Source organism: Myiozetetes cayanensis, unplaced genomic scaffold (assembly GCF_022539395.1).
Source record: "Myiozetetes cayanensis isolate MyiCay16 unplaced genomic scaffold, myiCay2020 scf226, whole genome shotgun sequence".
In the NCBI taxonomy this organism is placed as follows: Eukaryota; Metazoa; Chordata; class Aves; order Passeriformes; family Tyrannidae; genus Myiozetetes; species Myiozetetes cayanensis.
In genome coordinates, this window is record NW_026087441.1 from 48,694 (window position 1) to 68,429 (window position 19,736).

The 19,736-nt window shown below is 50.8% G+C and overlaps 1 protein-coding gene across 1 annotated transcript; it reads right to left on the reverse strand.

Annotated features, from left to right (window-relative positions):
- Positions 1–15,366: 15,366 nt before the first annotated feature.
- LOC126642261 (zinc finger protein with KRAB and SCAN domains 1-like) lies at positions 15,367–16,290 on the reverse strand. The gene is made up of 2 exons (XM_050319675.1): positions 16,178–16,290; positions 15,367–15,988 (listed from the first exon to the last, which is right to left on the reverse strand). Exons 1-2 carry the CDS (start codon positions 16,227–16,229, stop codon positions 15,429–15,431), a joined length of 612 nt encoding a protein of 203 aa, XP_050175632.1. The 5' UTR covers positions 16,230–16,290; the 3' UTR covers positions 15,367–15,428.
- Between the last annotated feature and the right edge of the window lie 3,446 nt (positions 16,291–19,736).

The window sequence follows — 19,736 nt, forward strand, 5'->3', positions numbered from 1 at the left end:
AGACCAAAGGTGCCTGCTCTTGCTCTTGTCTACTGCCAAGAGTCATGCACCAGCTGCACTAGGTAGATGGTGAGTCATGGTTAGGGTTAATGATAGTGTCTAGGATTTAGGATAAGGTTTACCATGAGGGTTAGATTAGGATACGATTTTGGTAAGGTTCGGATTAGGGTAAGGGACAGGGTTATGGTTAGGGGTTAAGGTTTAGTTTTAGGTTTGGGTTTAGGGTTTTTCTTAAGTTTAGGTCCAGTGTTCAATACAGATGAAGATACTTGCCAGACAAAGATGCCCTCACAGAAAACTCTTTGTGTGGTGCCGAGAGTGGTGCAGCAACTGCACTTGAGAGACAGAGGCTAAGGGCTTTCTTTCCCAGGAGAAACTGCATTGCACACCCCCTCACTGCAGCCCTAAAAGTGTTCCATGGTTACCTTGGTGATGTCATGGTCTATCCTCTCCATTCCAGAATGATGACTGAAAACCAAACAACTAGTGCACCACATCCCTACACTGCAACCTTTCCTTTTTGCCATTGGCCTAGTTGTGATTTTACGGCCAATCATCTCTATTCCAGTAATGGCCCCTGGACACCAAAGAACTAATGCCTCATACTCCAAGAATGCAGCCCAACATGTCTACCATGGGCCTCTGTGATGTCACAGCCTATCCTCTCCATTCTGGATTGGCCCCTGACAACCACAGAACCAACACATCCCACCCAGAGTACAGCCCAACCCCTGTGCCATGGGTCCCATTCTGATTTCACAGCCTGTCCTCTCCATTCCACAATGGTGCCTGGAAACCAAGGAACCAACGGCTCCCATGCCACAGTGTAGCCCAAGCCATGTGCCATGTGCCCATCTGTGATGTCATGGCATATCCCCTCCATTTGACTGTGGACGTTGGCAACCAAAGAACCAGTGCCCTACATCCCCACAATGGAGCCCCACCTGTGTTTCCTGGGCCTTTATGTGATGCCATGGTCTATCTTCTCCGTTCCTGAATGGCCCCTGGAAACCAAAGAACACACGCCCCACAGTGGCCCAGTGCAACCCCACCTGTGAGCCTTGGACCCCTTTCTGATATCACAACCTATTGTCTCCATTATGCAACGCTCCCTGGCCACCAAAGAACCAATGCCTCACTACCCCAGAATGCCATCCCACCTGTCTTCCATATCCCAAGAGAATGGCAGCAGAAGATTCTGTGGAGACATCTGCTTTGTCCTGTTTGATACAACCTGACTGACTATTGTGTGCCATTGCAAATGTCCTGCTTGGAGATGTTCTTGGTCTAATTTGGCTTGGCAGTGCAACACCTCCCCACAAGCCCTGGTAATGCCAACATGTCCATCCCCACCCTTTCCACCAGGCCCAGGCCCATCACAAATGTGTTCTGGATGCCTTGATCCCAAAGCATCTTTGTGACTCACACATGTATTGACAATGTCTGATGGATTAATCCAGATCAAATCTATTTTCTGGATTGGACATGGAGACGTGAGCCCCTCGAGTGAAGACATCTCCATCCCCTGTGTCCAAAGGAAGCTGTGTGTCCATAAACCACGGGATCCAGCTGCGGGTGTGCTCTTCTCTGTTTCCACACAGGGGCAGAGGCTCTGCTGTGCTCACACGGTTTGGGTTATGGGGTGTGCAATGCTCAGGTGCTTCTACTCCCGGGGAGAACAAACATGGATTTCTCTCCCCATCTGCACCTCTGCCTCCCACAGTCCCTCCCGGAATGGGGCTGAGCTGCCCAGTGACAGCCCTGGAGATACAAAGGGGTGGCTGGGGAGACACAAAGGGACTGTGAAGGTACAAGGGGGTGGGGGGGAGGCGTCTGTGGCCTGAGCTCAGCTGAGACATGCACCAGACCCTCAAACCTTCATATTCATACTGTTCTACTGCCCCTCCTTTCTTTCCTTGGATTTTCTTTCCAAACCTAAATCCCAACCAAAAGTCATTTTTAGCCCTGGCTGGACCCAGAAAGGCCCATACCATTGGAACGTCAAAATACCATGTGAGGTCACAGGGTCACATCTGTTCCTGCATCAAAATTGTCATCAGTTGGCAGATAGAGGTTTGTCGTAATGTTAAAGTTTTAGAAAAAAAGAGCTCTGCATATTCCCATGTGGACTGGGTTTGATGTCCCCACAGGAGCCCCGTGCAGCAGGTTTTTGTTAAGACTCCTGGAGGACAGAGAGCTGCTCCAGGGGGACATTTCACCTGACCCTTCTCCTTGGATGAGGCAGAAACATCCCCTTTCTCTTGCCCTTCTCCGTGTGGGGGGTGAAAATCGCCCTTGTCAGGGAGCCCCTGCAGGCTCTGCCCCTCCGGTGATCCAACAGCGGCCCCTGCTGACCGGGATTGGAGTTGCGCCTAAAAGCGAGGAATCCCGGACTGGTTTTTTTTTTTGTTTTTGTGTTTGTGTGTTGTTTTTTTTTTTTTTTTTTTTTTTTGTGGGTTTGTTTTTTTTTTTGGTTTTTGTTTTGTTTTGTTTTTTTTGAGGGGAATTTTTGGTACAGGATTATTTGGTTGTTTTTGTGCTCTTCTGTTGTTTTGACAACATACATATATCCTTTATTAAAGGGCTGTTATTTTTCCTTTCTCCATACTTGGAGCCTCTTTATTTTGGATTTACAATTGCTTAGAAGGAGGAGTTTGGTCTTCCTCCTAACTCATCCTCCTTAGCCAAACACTCGTGTTTCATTTAACTGGGAAAGGTGCAAAGTCATGCTTTCTTTACAGCCCAGAGATCTTGCAGGCTCTTCCCACTTACCTCTGCCCCTCTCAGAGAACTCGTGTGGACACCTTCCCTGCCTGCACAAGATTATTTCACAAAACTGGGAGCTGGGGTATTTCAAGGAGAAGGACCTGGGGGTGTTTTGAGGCCTCTCTAAGCAAATGTTTCCTTCAGGAAAGCTAAATCCAGGACAGTGGAAGGAACAGCAGAAATGCAGCTCCTCCTGAAATGGCAGCACCTCCAGGAATTCCCAGCACACGCCCACAGATCCTCCCAGAGGGGTGAGGCAGACATCAAGGTTGGACGTGAATGCCCTATTTGGGATAACTTAGGAGATGGCTGCATCCCCTCTCCCTTACCCAGAGGCTGGAGATGCTGCTGTCTGGGAGCAGGAGGTGCCTGTGTGGGGGTTCAACACCACTGGCTCGGTGCAAGTAAAAGAAGCGTTTGGACGATACTCCCGGGCACGTGGTGTGACTCTGGGGGATGGTCCAGGGAAGGCTCAGGAGTTGGACTCGATGATCCTTGTGGGTCCCTTCCAACTTGGAATATTGGGTGTGATTCTGTGGAGTTCCCCAGGGCTGTGTGTGAGCAGAGAGCAGGGTTGAGCAAAGCAGAGCAGGGCAATGGCAGCACAACCCTTGAGCACTGCCCCAAGCGGGCTGAGCCCAAAGGGGAGCTGGGGGTGGGGTTGGTCCCACTCAGGTGAGGGGAAGAGACACGGGGACAGCAGGGAGTGCAGGGCAGGGAGAACATCAGAGGGAACTGATGAGCATGGGGATGACTCCAGGCTGGGCTCTCCCAGTGCTCAGTTGCCCCATCTCTCCAGGACGAGGGTGCTGATGGGGGCGGACGACAAGAGGAGCAAGGTGAGGACACAGTGCAGGATTCAGATCCAGAGGGGAATGGCTGACCCTGGAAGAAGGGTGGGTCACAATGTGGACAAAACATATCCAGGAGGAAAGAAGAGTGGAAAGGACTCACAAGTTATCACTTGCCTCTGACAGGGAATATTGTCTTAGTCGAGGGGTTGCTGTCTGTTAGAGAAATGTAAAGTTCATGATTCTTGGTGTCCTGTGCAGGGACCATCCCAGACACTGAACTCCTCCCCCAGCTCCCATCTTGATCCTTTAGATGAATGTGGAACCAGTCAACTCATGCCAATCTTCCCAACTGGCTGACATGGGCTCTTAGAAGAAGAGAAGAGACCAGAGAAGGCGTGATGGGGAGAGGAAGCAGTGAGCAGGATATGCCATTGCAGCCCAGTGAAATCCCAGCTGATGAACCTCCTCATGTCCTGGTGGTGGCAGCTGGGCAGCCTTGGCCCTGATGCTGAGGGTCACTGAGTGTGTGAGGAGGGAATCCTTCACCATTGGTGGCTGTACCTGCCTGGGAGCTGGACCTGCTGCCTGGGAGGAGAAAGGCACAGGGTGAGAGCCTGCAGCTCCCCCAGGTGCTGCACACACTGAGACACTGTGGGGATCCCAGATCCACCATCTGTCATCTGTGAGGATCAAGAAATGAATGCCCTGCCCAGTTGTGGCTCTGGAGAGAGCTCAGCCCCATGCCCCTTCCACATTCCCATTACTGAGGATTTACTAGACAAGAATTTTCCCACCCATGTGGCTCCATCCCACATCTCCTTTTTCCCCTGTTTGACACCACCCCAAACCCGTTTTCTATGTGATTTCTGATTCCAGGTGCATGGTTCTGATGCCTAAAGCATTTCAGCACCTCCCAGGTGTTACACTCTGCCCTGAACCCATTGGGAAGTGTTGAAAATCACCCCCTTTTGTTCAGAGTCCCATGGGGATTGAAGGAAGCAATCATCCTCCTGCCTTCCCCAAAGCAGCTCTGCCCATCACTGCTGCATGCCTGATCCACACAGCCTGTGTCCTGCCCTGTGCTCAGGACACGCCCTGTCCTGCCCCTCTCAGCAGCACTCCAGTGCTCCTCCCTCCTAGACATATTTTGTCCACATTGTGACCCACCCTTCTTCCAAGGTCAGCCATTCCCCTCTGGATCTGGATCCTGTGCTGTCGTCACAGTGCTCAAGGGCTGTGCTGCCATTGCCCTGCTCTGCTTTGCTCAGCCCCTGCTCTCTCCTCACACACAGCCCTGTGGAACTTCACAGAATCACACCGAATCTTCCAAGTTGGAAGGGACCCACAAGGATCATCGAGGAATCCTGCACCAAAAATCCCCCTCAAAAAAAAGGAAACAGTCGGGTATTCTTCGCTTTTTGACGCAATTCCAATCCCGGTCAGCAGGGGCCGCTGTTGGATCACCGGAGGAGCAGAGCCTGCAGGGGATCCCTGACAAGGGCGATTTTCGCCCCCACACCGAGAAGGGCAAGAGAAAGGGGATGTTTCTGCCTCATCCAAGGAGAAGGGTCAGGTGAAATGTCCCCCTGGAGCAGCTCTGTCTCCAGGAGTTTTAACAAAAACCTACTGCACGGGGCTCCTGTGGGGACATCAAACCCAGCCCACATGGGAATATGCAGAGCTCTTTTTTTCTAAAACTTTAACATTACAACAAACCTCTATCTGCCAACAGATGACAATTTTGATGCAGGAACAGATGTGACCCTGTGACCTCACATAGTATTTTAACTCTCCAATGACATGGACCTTTCTGCATACAGCCAGGGCTAAAAATTACTTTTGGTTGGAATTAAGGTTTGGAAAGAAAATGCAAGAAAAGAAAGGAAGGGCAGTAAACCAGTATGAATCCGAAGGTCTGAGGGTCTGGTGGATGTCTCAGCTGAGCTCAGGCTGCAGACGTCTCCCCTTTCTCTCACCGTGTAGCTCCACAGTCCATTCGTGTCTCTCCAGCCACCCCTTTTGTATCTCCAGGGCTGTCACTGGGCAGATCAGCCCCATTCAGGGAGGGGCTGTGGGAGGCAGAGGTGCAGTCAGGGAGAGAAATCCATGTTTGTTCTCCCCGGGAGCAGAAGCACCTGAGCACTGCACATCCCCATAGCCCTGAGCACAACAGGACCTCTGCCCCTGTGTGCCTGTGCAGCCAGGGGAGCATCAGTGTAGGAACAGAGAAGAGCACACCCACAGCTGGATCTCGTGATTTATGGACACACAGCTTCCTTTGGACACACATCCTGACTGACGTATCAAACAGGACAAAGCAGATGTCTCCACAGAATCTTAGGTTACCATTCCCTTGGGATATGGAAGACAGATGGGATGGCATTCTGGGGTAGTGAGGCATTGGTTCTTTTGTGGTCAGGGAGCATTGCAGAATGGAGAGAACAGACCGTGATATCTGAAAGGGATCGATGGCTCATGGGTGGGGCTGCACTGGGACACTGTGGGGTGTGTGTTCTTTGGTTTCCAGGGGCCATTCTGGAATAGAGATGATTGGCCGTAAAATCACAAATAGGCCAATGGCAAAAAGGAAAGGCTGCACAGTGGGGATGTGGTGCATTGGTTCTTTGGATTTCAGGTATCATTATGGAATGGAGAGGGTAGGCCATGACATCACAAAGGTAACCATGGAACACTTTCGGGGTTGTAGTGAGGGGGTTTGCACTGCAGTTCCACCCAGGAAAGAAAGCCCTGAGCCTCTGTCTCTCAAGTGCAGTTGCTGCACCACTCTCGGCACCACACAAAGAAAAAGAGCTTTCTGTGCGGGCACCTTTGGTCTGACAGGTATCTTCGTCCGTATTGAACACCAGACCTAAACTTAAAAAAAAATTCTAAACCCAAACCTAACACCAAACTTTAACCCCTAACCATAACCCTATCCTGTGCCCAGACCCAAACCTTACCTAAATCCTGTCCTAATCTAACCGTAATGCTAAATCTCATCTTAAATCCTAGACCATAACATTAACCCTAACCCTGACCCACCATCTATCTAGTGCAGTTGATGCACTACACAAAGAGCAAGAGCTTTCTGTGCAGGCACCTTTGGTCTGGGAGGTGTCTTCATCCATACTGACTTTTGGTTGTCTGTCTCAGTTTAATGAGACAGAAGTGTTTTGCTAAGGAGGATGAGCTATGAGAAAAACCAGAACTCCTCCATCTAAGCAATTGTAAATCCGAAATTAAGAGGCTCCGACTGAGAAAGAGTGGAAAAAGGAAAAAATAACAGGCCTTTATTGAAGGATATATGTGTATTGGCCGAACAATGAACAAAGAAAACAACCAAACAATAATCGTATACCCAAGAGTCTCCTTCAAACAGAAAAGAGATCAGTTTGCATTTTTTTGGTGCAATTCGAACCACAGTCAGCAGGGGGTGCTGTTGGATCACTGGAGGAGCAGAGCCTGCAGTGTCACCTGGTGTCCAACAGGGGGTGCTGTTGGATATGGCGGTTGCCATGGGGCGTCCCCAGGGGTGCAGGAGAAGCCAAAAATGGAGAATTTCTCCCACACCGAGAAGGGGAAAGAGGAGAGAAGGGGTTCTTCCCAAGGAAACTCACGCTGTCTATGCCTGACTGTGTGACTCCTCCTTTTCATTGATGTGTATTAAAAAAAAAACCAAAACAAACAAACAAAAAAAAACCAAAAAACAAACAACAAACAAACAAACAAAACAAACAAACAAACAAAAAAACCAGTTCCAAAAACGCGGGAGCAGAAGAGGGAAAAAAGGGTGACCTCCTTCCCAAAGAGTTCCTCTCTGATAAAGTCTGGACAGGTCTGGGCTGGGGGCAGAAAAGAGGATGCAGGTCAACTGGGGTCAAGTGACCAGGCTGAGAAGAAAGTAACTTTGGAGCTTTTCCAACCCACACTTTGTCTCAGTTCAGGCAACATAGAAGTGTCCCATTTCCCAGAAGAGGGAAAAGAAAACAAAACAAAAGAAACCCTCCTCATCCCTCCCACAGACTTCCAGGGCCATCAGTCTGGAATCTGAGTCCCTGAGTTCTTTTGTATTGTTCAATTACCCAAGGCAAGACCAACCTGCCCATTCAACATCCCTCCCACAAAGTGGGGAAGGGGGGGGAAGGAAAACATTCAATGCTCAGTTCCTTTTTTTGTTAGACAAGCAAATGTGTCACACTGTGGGACGACCATTTCAGCCCAGCACTCCTACAAGAGAACGACTTGTTTTCTACCCAGGAAAGAAAGCCCTGAGTCTGGGTGTCTCAAGTGCAGTTGCTGCACCACTCTCGGCACTGCACAAAGAGCAAGAGCTTTGTGTGTGGGCACCTTTGACTGGGAGGAATCATCATCTGTACTGAACCCTAGACCTAAACTTGAAACAACTCTAAACCTAATGCTAAACCCTAACCCCTAACTGTAAAACTATCCCTTACTCTAACTCGAATGTTAACTAAACCCTAACCTTAACCTAATCCTAACCCTAAACTTAACCCTATCTGTAACATTAACCTTAAATCCCAGCACCTCACACTGACCCTAACTGTGACTCACCATCTATCGAGTGCAATTTGTGTGCCACTCTCAGCACTACACAGAGAGCAAGAGATTTCTGTGCATGCACCTTTGGACTGCGAGGTATCTTAGACAGTACTGAACACTAGACTTAAACTTTAAAAAATCTCTAAACCTAATGCTAAACCCTAACCCCTAACCGTAAACCTGTCCCTTACTCTAACCCAAATATTGCCTAAACCCTAAACCTAATCTAATCCTAACACTAACCCTAAGACTTACCCTAACCTTTAATCATAGCCCAGAACACTAACCCTAACCTTGACTTTGTATCTATCGAGTGCAGTTGATGCAACACTTTCAGCACTACACAAAGAGCAAGAGCTTTCTATGCGTGCACCTTTGGACTGGAAGGTATCTTAGACAGTACTGAACCCTAGATCTAATATTTAAAAAGAATCTAAACCTAAACTCTAACCCATAAGTTCAGCTGTATCCCTTACTCTAATCCTAATGTTATCTAAACAATAACCTTAACCTAATCCTAACCCTAAGCCTAAACCCTAACCCATAACCATACCCGTATCCCTTACTCTAACCCAAATGTTATCTAAACAATAACCCTAACCCTAACTCTAACCCTAATCCTAACCCTAACCTTATCTGTAACCCTAACCTTAAAGCATAGCCCCTCACACTAATCATAACCCTGATAACTCACTATCTATCTAGTACAGTTGTTGCACCACTCTGGGCACTACATAAAGAGCAAGAGCTTGTGTATGCAGGCACCTTTGTCTGGGAGACCTACACCCTAAACCTACACTAAAAAAAAAAAATCTAAACCTAAATCTAATGCTAAACCCTAAACCCTAACTGTAACCCTGTCCCTTACTCTAACCCAAACGTTACCTAATCCCTAACCTTAACCTGACACTATTCTAACCGTAATCCTAAATTTAAAACTAACCCTAACCCTAACCAAAACATTACTTAATCCCTAACTTTAACCTTATCCCTTTCTCTAACCCAAACATTACCTAAGCACTAGCCCTAATCTAAACTTAACTTTAACCCTAACCCTAACCCTAACCCCTAACCCTAACCCTAACCCTAACCCTAACCCTAACCCTAACCCTAAACCTGAACCCTAACACTAACCCCAACCCTAAACCCTAACAGTAACCCCTATCCCTAACCATAACCCTTACCTCTAATCCTAATCCTAACCCTAACCCTAATGCTAATGAAAGGGACATTGGTGACATCATTGGGGATGAGTGACATCACAGGAGATTGGTGAAAACAAAGAGACAGCTGTGATGTCACAGGGACATCGGTGACATCCCATGGGACATCAGTGACATCACAAGTACATGGTTGACATCAAAGAGAGATCAGTGACATCATTGGGGATATTGGTGACATCACAGGGGACAGTGGTGACATCACAGGGAAATCAGTGACATCATTGGGTACCAGTGACATCACAGGGGACTGTGGAAAAGAAAGGGAGAGGTGTGGCATCACTAGGGAAATCAGTGACATCACAGGGGACATTGGTGATCTCACAAGGACAGGGGTGACATCACAGTGACAACAGCGATATCATCAAGGACAATGGTGATATGACAGGGGACAGTGGTGAAAACAAAGAGACAGTCGTGATATAACAGGGACATCACATGGGTCTGGTGACATCACAAGGCTATCGGTGACATCACGAGGGCAAGGCGCCAGCACTGGGCACAGTGGTGACACCACAGGGACAGCAGTGACATCATTGGAGATGAGTGACATCACAGGGGCTGGTTAAAAAAAGGGGACAGTCGTAATGTCACAGGGACATCAGTGACATCAAAGGGGTCTGGTGACATCACAGGAACATGGTGACAACTGAGGACCAGTGACATCACAGGTAACTGGTGAAAACAAAGAGGACAGCCGTGATGTCATTGGGAAATCGTTAACATCATGGGGACATGTTGACCCTGATGGGGACAGTAGTGACATCACAGGGACAGCAGTGACATCATTGGGGACCAGTGACATCACAGGGGATTGGTGAGAACAAAGAGACAGCTGTGATGTCACAGGAACATCGGTGAAGTCGCAGGGGACCAGTGTAACATTGCAGAGACAACAGTGACATCGTCGGGTACAATGGTGACACAACAGAAGACATTGGTGACATCACAGGAAAGCAGTGATGTCATTGTGCACCACAATGGGAAACAGGGACCACTCTTGGGGACAGCAGTGACATCACAAAAGAGAGTGGTGAAATCCACGGAGACAGCAGTGACATCACTGGAGACTGTTGACATCACAGGGATAGCAGTGATATCAAAGGGACAGCAGTGACATCACAGGGACATTAGTGACATCAAAAGATACCTGCACCACCTCTGGAGACATCAGTGACATCACAGAGGACCAGTGAAATCATTGGGGATGGCAGTGACATCACAGGGAAAGCAGTGACATCGAAGGGAAAGCAATGAGGTGACAGGCACAGCAGTGACATCATTGGGGACATTGGTGACATCTCATGGGACAGCAGTGACATCACTGGAGACCACTGACATCACTGGGGAAAGCAGTGACATCACAGGGACAGCAGTGATATCACTGGGGACACAGGGACCACCCCTGGCGACAACAGTGACACCACAGGGGCAGTGGTGACATCTGTGGGGACAGCAGTGCCATCACTGGAGACCAGTGACATCACAACAGTCTGGTGACATCACAGGGACTACAATGAAATCAATTGGACAGCTGTGACATCATTGGGAACACCAGTGACATCACAGGGACAGTGGTGACATCACTGGGGATGTTGGGGATGTTTGGGGGCCTTTGGGAGGGCACCTGCCTGGGGGGTTTTCATGCGAGCAGGGACGACTCAGCACACCAATGTGATGATCAGAGAGCACCGTTGATTGGAATCAAGCAGCAGTCTTTTATACAGTTTTCTAACAATACTCTTCTATCAGCTCTGTTTATTTAACATTCTTTATGTCCTTTCCCGCTCTGATAGCCGGTACTGAGACCCTGTTTTCTATATCCAGTTTTGCTACTGCTTCTCTTGGTAGATCTTTCACATCCTGGTACCATCAGAAGGCCATCAGAACAACAGATCATGTTTTCACAATTGCAACATAAGGTTATGATCTCAGAGCTGCAGCATATCCTCTGTATTAGCACTAAAAATCCCTACACTTCCCCCTTTTTCTTTAAACAAAGCAGATACAGTTTGAGCCAATAAGTTGCAAAAACATTGAACCAGACATGGCAGAAAAATACACACTCCTGGAAGCAGAAAGACAACGGGTGCCAACCATTGTACAATTTGCATAAGCTGATTCTGGGGGGCTTTGGGAGGGCACCTGCCCTTCAACACCAGGACTGCAGAGAACTGTGAAGCTTTACTGGGAGCACTGAGAGCAGGTGGCTGGTGTGAGGACAAAAGCAGGGCCGGGGGGACACGCGACCCCCCCAAACTCTGGGTGGGGAGTCCCAGCTGGGTTCAAGGCCATGGGGAGGGGCTGCGGCCGCCGCCAGCTCAGGAGCTCTGTGGGGAGAGAAAAGAGAGTGACAGTGGGCTGGGGGGGCCCACATGCTCTGGGGAAGGGGGGACACGACCCCCGGGGACCCCCCTTTACCTTCTCCCGCAGGTAGAAGCCGAGCCCCAGCGCCAGGAAGACCAAACCCAACACGAAGCCCCCGACCCCCACCAGGACCTTGCTGCGGACGGTGTCCTGTGGCATCTCTGGGGGGAGCCGGGTGGGTCAGGACCCCCAAAACCTCCCATAGATCACCCAGGCCCCCACAAACCCTGTTCTAGTCTCTCTCAGCCCACCCAGAACCTCCTGAAACTTCCTGCCAGTCCCTTCTATACTAGTTCGTTTGAATCCATGCCCAGAATAAAGACAAGTACAGCAGGCATTCAAACACTACAAAAAAATCTTTTATTGCAGTGAGAATAAAATTTATAAAAACTATTAGAAAAGAGAATCAAAAGTTGAAAAAACCAAAACCACTACTTTATCAGTTGCCATGCATACAATACTAAGGGAATTAAAGGGATAATAAAAAAGGAAATAAAATGTTTGCTTTCTTGGTTGCTTCCTATCAATAAACTGTGCTCACCTGCACAGACAGGCCAGGCCTACCAGGCTCTGCAGGGCTGGTCGGTGCCCGTGCTTGGCGGGTGTCCCTGCAGAGCAGCACAGTGTGGATGGAAGGATGAGCATCGCTCCACCCAGCAGTGCTGACACCCCATTCCATCAGCTCTACATTACACTACGTAGGGCCAGGACGCAGCAGAAGGTGGTGCTTGAGTGGCAGCCAAACAGCGCCCGTTCATCACCTCATGGCAACAGTCTGGGCGTGCCCCACTGTAGGGCAAGGGGCCAACGACCCCTGCCCACATCATCTTCCTCTCCATCATCTTCCTCAGCCTTATGGATGACCTATACGATTGTGTTTCAAGGGGATTTGTATCTCTCTTGCAGAGTGGAGCCAAGCCAAGGAGGAACTCAGCTCTGATAACGGGGGATATCCAATTAAAATTGCTATAGACACAGTGGGCCCTACAGTGAACTTGTGCAACAAAGTCACATTGTACAATATTCTGGCTGGTTTCACACCCCAATATAATCACTTTCTCACCCCTCTATGCTCCACTGATCATCTGAATCAAAATTCCCCCCCTCACACCATGGTAACCATTATACATTCTCATTGTTACCCTGTTACCATGGAACCATTGTGCATTCTCACTGTGACCTCACTTACCATAGTAACCATTGTGAATTCTCATTGTGACCTCGGTTACCATGGCAACCATTGTGCATTCTCATTGTGACATCAGGTGCCATGGAAACCATTATGTATTCCCACTTTTACCTTGGTTACCATGGCAACCATTGTGCATTCACATTGTTACGTTGCTTAGCATGACAAGGATCGTGCATTCCCATTATTACATCGGTTATCATGGCAACCATTGTGCATTCTCACTGTGATCTCTGTTACCATTGTGTATTCTCACTGTGACTTCGGTTACCATGGCAACCATTATGCAGTCTGTTACATTGGTTACCATGGCAACAATTAAGCATTCTTATTGTGACGTTGGTTACCATGGCAATCATTGTCCCTTCTCATTGTTATGTCACTTACAATGGCAACAACTGTGCATTCTCATTGTGACCTTGGTTACCATGGCAACCACTACATATTCTCATTGTGAATTTCGTTACCATGGCATATCTTTTGCATTCTCATTGTTACCTCGGTTACCATGGCAACCATTATGCAGTCTCATTGTTACGATCGGTTACCACGGCAACCATTATGAAGTCTCATTGTTACTGTGGTTACCACGGCAACCATTATGCATTCCCAGTTATATCATTTACCATGGCAACCATCTGTAACACACAGATAATACAGAAATGCCAAAAATTGTTTCTGCCTGTCAAAAACTTCCTATCAAACACTCTCTGTCAGCTCTCTGACAGAAGTTTTCACAAGGACTTCCCACGGCACTTTTCCTGCCAAAAAATCCTGTTATATGTTTATGGTTATCAATATCTCCTCCAACATCGGAACTGGTTATGTGCCAAAAAACCACGCTCAACCTCCTTTGAACACTATAATAAAGTTGAGGACAAATTTTGGAAAATCAGGGAGAGGAAAGGGAGAGAGAACTGGTGACTGTAGCCGAGAATCTCTGCCCACCTCCCCTCACCTTTTCTCCACCACCGCGTGCTGCCTGCCTGCCACCGGAGACTGCAACTGTGCCGGCCTGGAGAGAGCTGAGACCACCGTGCCACATGTGGGAGTTCTACCTTATCCTTCTACCCTGACCATATTTCTGAGGGCCCAAAGCTTCGGCTGAGCTGAGACCCTGCACGGCCTGGGACAGGGGTGTGAGTGGTGAAACCACACATGGTGCATTGCAGAGAACTAAAGCTGTCAGACCCCCTGCAGCTACAGAGATAACATCCAAAAGCTGCAGAGACAGAGAAAAAAAAGGCAGAAACTGCTTCTCTTCCCCCACACACAGACCAGCTCAGTGGGAAAAAGAAGTTTTCAGTGATATCTTTTTTCTGCTTCTAGAAATAATCTTAGCAGTTTCCAACCTTTTCTTATTTTTCCTTTTACTTTGCATCTCTTAGACATTAATAAAAATCAGTTTTTGGTATCAACAGATAAATTGTGTAATTGTGTGAGTTTTAGTTTTGCTTAAGGGAATATTTGAATCTCAAGTTCTTTCTGCAGTATTTAAGCAGATTGTAACAGGAGACCATGGAAAAGTGGGAGGAACAGGGAGAAGGGTAGAAAAAGGGGGGTGGTCTACACAGTCTGACTGTACCATAGGGGTCTTTGGGCTGAGGGGTGTTGGGAAAAGGGGTTGGCTCCCTGAGCTTCCAACTGACTGTGGGCTGCTGGGGCTGCTCGATCCAATCTCAGCCTTGGGTTATGCCAACACTTTCAGTTTAGAGGAATTACAGAGGTGGGACTGAACCACTTTTGTCCCCCAGGTTTTAAGGGTGGCAAATCATATCTATTGATAGAAATGAATTATTTAGGGTAACAAATGATCAGAGAAAAGATCTTCATCAGAATTATTTACTGCACAATAGAAACACTAAAACTACCAGTAGGACAGCATAAGATAGGACAGTGCTCTACACTAAAGCAATTGTTGAAGCAATTCTACTCAAGCTGGCACCAAAGCAAGAATTATGAATTAGAGATGGATGGAACTCCCCCAGACCAACGCTCGTGGGGAGATCTCTGCTCTCAACCTCCAGTAGTGACCTTGAGGGGTCCCCAGCCAAGGCAGGAATCTCCACACACCCCCAAGAAGGGTTCTGTTGGCACAACCTGCCCCTGGCAAAGGGGACTGGCCCTTTGTGGTAGAAAGGGATGGATGGACAGTCACTGGACTCCAGGGGTTGCCTCATCATCAGGGGGGTCATTCGGGGTGGGAGCAGCGGCCAAAGCTCTTCCCGCAGTCGGGGCACTCGTGAGTCTTTCCTTACCGGTGGGTCCGTTGGTGGGAGTTCAAGTTACCTCTCTGGGTGAAGCTCTTCCCACACTCCCCACACTTGTAGGGCCTCTCCCCGGTGTGGATGCGCCGGTGGGTGATGAGGGTGGAGTTCCGGTTGAAGCCCTTCCCGCAGCTGGTGCAGCGGAAGGGCCTCTCATCTGTATGTGCCTGTTCATGCCTGAGGAGATCTGACCTGCCCCTAAACCTCTTCCCACATTCCAAGCACTTGTAGGGCCGTTCCCCTGTGTGGATGAGCTGGTGTTGGATCAGGCTGGAGCTCTGGCTGAAGCCCTTCCCACACTCCCCACACTTGTAGGGCCTCTCCCGGTGTGGATGCCCCGGTGGGTGACGAGGTGGGAGTTCTGGTTGAAGCCCTTCCCGCAGTCGGTGCAGCGGAAGGGCCTCTCCCCTGTGTGTGTCTGCTCATGCCTGAGAAGATGCGATCTGGTCTGAAACCTCTTTGCACATTCCCCACACGTGTAGGGCCGTGCCCCAGTGTGGATGTGCTGGTGGGTGAGGAGGTGGGTGCTCCTCCTGAAGCTCTTCCCACATTCCAAGCACCTGAAGGGCTTCTCCCTGCTGGGAGGCTGCTCAGGAACCACCAGCTCAGAGCTCCGGCTCAAGCTCCGGCCGCCTTCCTGGCACAGGACGGGTCTTTCCTCCTCAGAGCTCCCTGGGCTGGCTTTGCAGCCCCTCCTCTGGGGGCATCTCCAGGCCTTTTCCTCCCCTCTGCCTTCCTGTGCTGGGGAGCCCTTCAAAACGGCCTCTCCCACCAGGCTCTGCCGGGGGGATTTGTCCTCCGTGCTCTCCGTCCTCAGCTCGGGGCCTGGGGCAGGAAGGAAGAAGGACAGGCAGGGGATTTGCCTCCGGCCCAGAGGGAAGGCCAAGGGCATCCCCCAAAATCCAGCCCCAGCAGGACGGCGGCACCAGCGGGGTTGTCCTGCAGCCGGGGGCGATGCTCGGCTGCCACAGGCACCACAAGACAGGGCCAAAGGGGCACTGACTTCCTCCTCACCTGCCTGGGGGGCCCACGGCTTTTTCCTCTTCCTTGCAGCCTCCTCCTCCATCTGCCCAAGCTTTGGGAAGGACAAATCCTGCTGGGGGGAAACAAGGGTTGAGTGCGTTGGCTTGGGGGTTCCTCCTGGCCATGTCCATCTCCAGAACTCACCAGGTATCCTGGGACCATAAAAACCTCCAAAACACCAAAGGTCCCCCCCAAAAAACCCTCCCCTAGAACTCCAAGATTCAGACCACAAAAAAAAACCCTTCCAGGAGTTCCCCCTCTCAGGTAGCTTTGGGGTTCTGGGGGGTCCCCCCTGTTTGGGCTGCTGGGGGGGTCCCAAGCGTATTGGGGGAACCTCCTCTCCAGGGTCCCTGTCCTCTCTGGGTTCCTGGGGGTCCTGGAGTTCCCCCTCTCCAGGGTCCCCCTGCTCAGGGATGTTGTGGGTTTTGGAGGCCCCAGGGGTCCCTCCTCCCGACTCTTTGCTTTGGGGTGCTGGGGGTCTCAAGGGTCCCATCTCTCTGGGGTCTCCCCCTCTCCAGGCTGCTCTGGGTCCCGGGAATTCCGGGAGTCCTCCTTCTCCACGTTCCAGGGGTCTCAGCAGCCCCCACCGGCTGTTCCTCCTCCTCTTCCCGCTCCTCCTGGCCTGGAGGAGCCCACTTGCCCGGCCAGTCCCGGTTTGCCAGACTCCAGACCCCTCTTTCTTTGACTCCAGGACCCCTCTACCCCCACTTTCCTCACCATCCCACCTCTCCCAGTCCCTCCATCCCCCTGTTTCCCTCACTCTGCGGACCCCCAGCCCCCCATTCCTGGCTGGCCATCCCTTGGCACCTCAGCCTCAGTCCCCCTTTTCCTTGACCCCAGGACCCCCTGAAGCCCCTTCCCAGTTCCCACAGCTTTCCCAGTTTCTCCCTTCCCTTGACCCTGGGACCACCCTGACCCCCAAATCTCTGAATCTCCCCAGTTCCCCACTCCTGGCTTATCCTGCAGGGTGGTCCTGGGGTGTCCCAGGGACCCCCTGAACCCCCCATTCCTGTACTCCAGATCTCCTCTGCACTCCCTTATCTGGGATCAGGACCCCCCTGTACCCCTTTCCCAGCCATCCCACCTCTCCCAGACTCCACACTCCCTTTTCCTTCACCTTGGGACTCACTGGACCCACATTTCTGGGAATCACGACCCCCCGGAACCCCCTTTCCAGCACTGGGACTCTCTTTCACCCCTTCCTCAGCTCCAGGACCCCTCAACAAACCCTTTCCCCGCCATCCCGCCTCTCCCAGCTCCCAGGCCCCTCTTTTCCATGACGCTGGTTCTCCCTGGATCCTCATTCCTGTCTTTTCCAGACTCCTTTTTTTTTGTTGTTGTTTTTGAACACCGGGGGACCCCCTGAATCCCGTTTTCTGGACGTTCTCCCAACCTCCCCACGCCCCTCCCTTTCCCCGACACCGATGAACCCCGTGCAGAGGCTCTTCCTGGACCCCCCATCCCACCTCTCCTGATCCCTGCCCTCCCCTTTCCTTGGCCCTGGGATCCCCTCCAACTCCCCTTACCCTTGGCATCATACTGGTTTCATACTGGGAGCAAGTGGAACCACGTTGGAGGGAACTGGGATCATACTGGGAGTGACTGGAAGGAACTGGCATGACAATAGGTTCATTTTGGGAATGGTAGGAAGTGACTGGGATCATACTGGAGATGACTGGGACCATACTAGAACTAACTGGGATTACAGTGGGTGTGAATGGAACCTTACTGAGGGTTACTGGAAGCCTCTTGGCATATGCTGGGAGCAAACTGGCATCAACTGGAAGATACTGGAACCATGTTGGAGGGACTGGGACCACAGTTGGGGCAGTTGGAATCATACTGGGAGAAACTGCACCCACACTGGGAGTCTCTGGAACCATATTGGTGCTGAGTGGGACCACACTGGCAGCAACTGGGATCAACTGGGACTGACTGGGTCTACAATGGAGGCAACTGGGAGTGTCTGGCACCCTGCTGAGGGAGACTGGGATCATACTGGACTCACACTGGGAGTTACTGGCACTACACTGGGGCCAATTGGGACCATGTTGTGGGCAAGTAGGATATAGTGGGAGCAACTGGGCTCATCCTGGAGGTGACTGGGCTCATACTGGGAGTTACTGGGCTCTGGGAAGCTCAGGATGGGCAGGGCAACCTCCCTCCCACTGCTCTGCATTCCCAAAATCCTTGTTCCCAGTTCCCACTCTGGCCCTGACCAGCAGATCTGCTCCAGGATCCCATTCCCTGGGGGCACTTCCCTGCCCTCTCCCTGCCTTCCTGCTGCTGGAAATCAGCACTTTGGAGCCTCATCCCATTGTTTCCTCCTGCTCTGCCCTATTATTATTGGGATCCCCCTGCACCCCTTTTTTCCCAGGCACTGGGACCCCCTACCAGGTCATTCCCGGTTTTCCAGCCTCCAGATCCCCCTTTCTTTGATTCCTGGGGGCACAGGATTCTCCCAGTTTTCCCAAAATTAAGGATACAGAGCATTCCCAATTTTCCCAGTTTGGGTCTGGAGGCACAGGATTCTCCTGATTATCTAAAAATTAAGAATGAGAATCAGAGAACTCCCAGTTTTCCCAAAATTAGGGAATGGGACATGGAGCATTGCCAGTTTTCCCAATTTGGGTATAGAAGCATAGAATTCTCCCAGTTTTCCCAAAATTAAGGACATGAAGCATTCCAAATTCTCCCAGTTTGGGCCTGGGAACACAGGATTCTCCCAGTTGTCCCAAAATTATGGAATGGCACATTCCCAGTTTTCCCAGTTTGGGTCTGGGGGGCTGTATAGGGTTTCTGTGGCCAGGTTTTGGTATCGGGGGGGCTCCAGGGTGGGTTCTGTGATCAGTTTCCAGAAGCTTCTCCCGTGTCCAGCACAGCCATTGCCACCCTGTTGGGGCTGCTGAGGGTCCTGCGTGGACTGGGGGTCCCCCCTTTCTGGGCTGCCGGGGGTCCCGTAAATCCCAGAGGTCCCCCCTCTATGGACGCCCAACTTTGGGGTTCTGGGGGTCCCCCTTCTCCGGGCTCCCAGGGGTCCTGGGGGTTCCCACTCTCCGGGGTCCCGTTTAGTGTTGCCAGGGGGGTCCCAGGGGTCACTTCTCCCGACTCTGCCTCCCGGGGCCGGGGTCCCTCCTCTCTCGGCTCCCGCCCTCTCAAAGCTCTTGCGGGTCTCGGCTCCTACCCAGTCTCAAGGCCCCCCCTCCTCTCCAGACTCCAAGGGGTTCCCCCTCTTCGCGACCCCCGTTTAAGGGGCCCGGGTTTCCCTGTGTGCTCCCCCCACTCCCGGATTCCGGGGGTCCCCCAGCTCCGGGATCGTCCCCTCCGCTCTCTCCACTCCGCGGCTACCGGGGTCCCCCCTGGCTCTTACTTCATAATATTGGTCATAATATTGGTGTATTCCTGCTCAAAAGTTTCCAAAGGACCAGGTTTCAATTGACTCCCCTGGCAGTTAGCATGCATCCTAAATTCTTGAGATAAGTTTCCTTTCTAGAAACTATTTTTCCCCACATCATTTGTATGCCTTGGATGCAAAGACTGTGCTTTTAGG

Coding starts and splice junctions, on each gene's coding strand:
- LOC126642261 (XM_050319675.1), bottom strand. CDS start 16,229: ATGGAGGAGGAGGCTGCAAGGAAGAGGAAAAAGCCGTGGGCCCCCCAG. Junction 15,989..16,177: donor GCCGTGGGCCCCCCAGGCAG/GTGAGGAGGAAG, acceptor TTCCTGCCCCAG/GCCCCGAGCTGAGGACGGAG.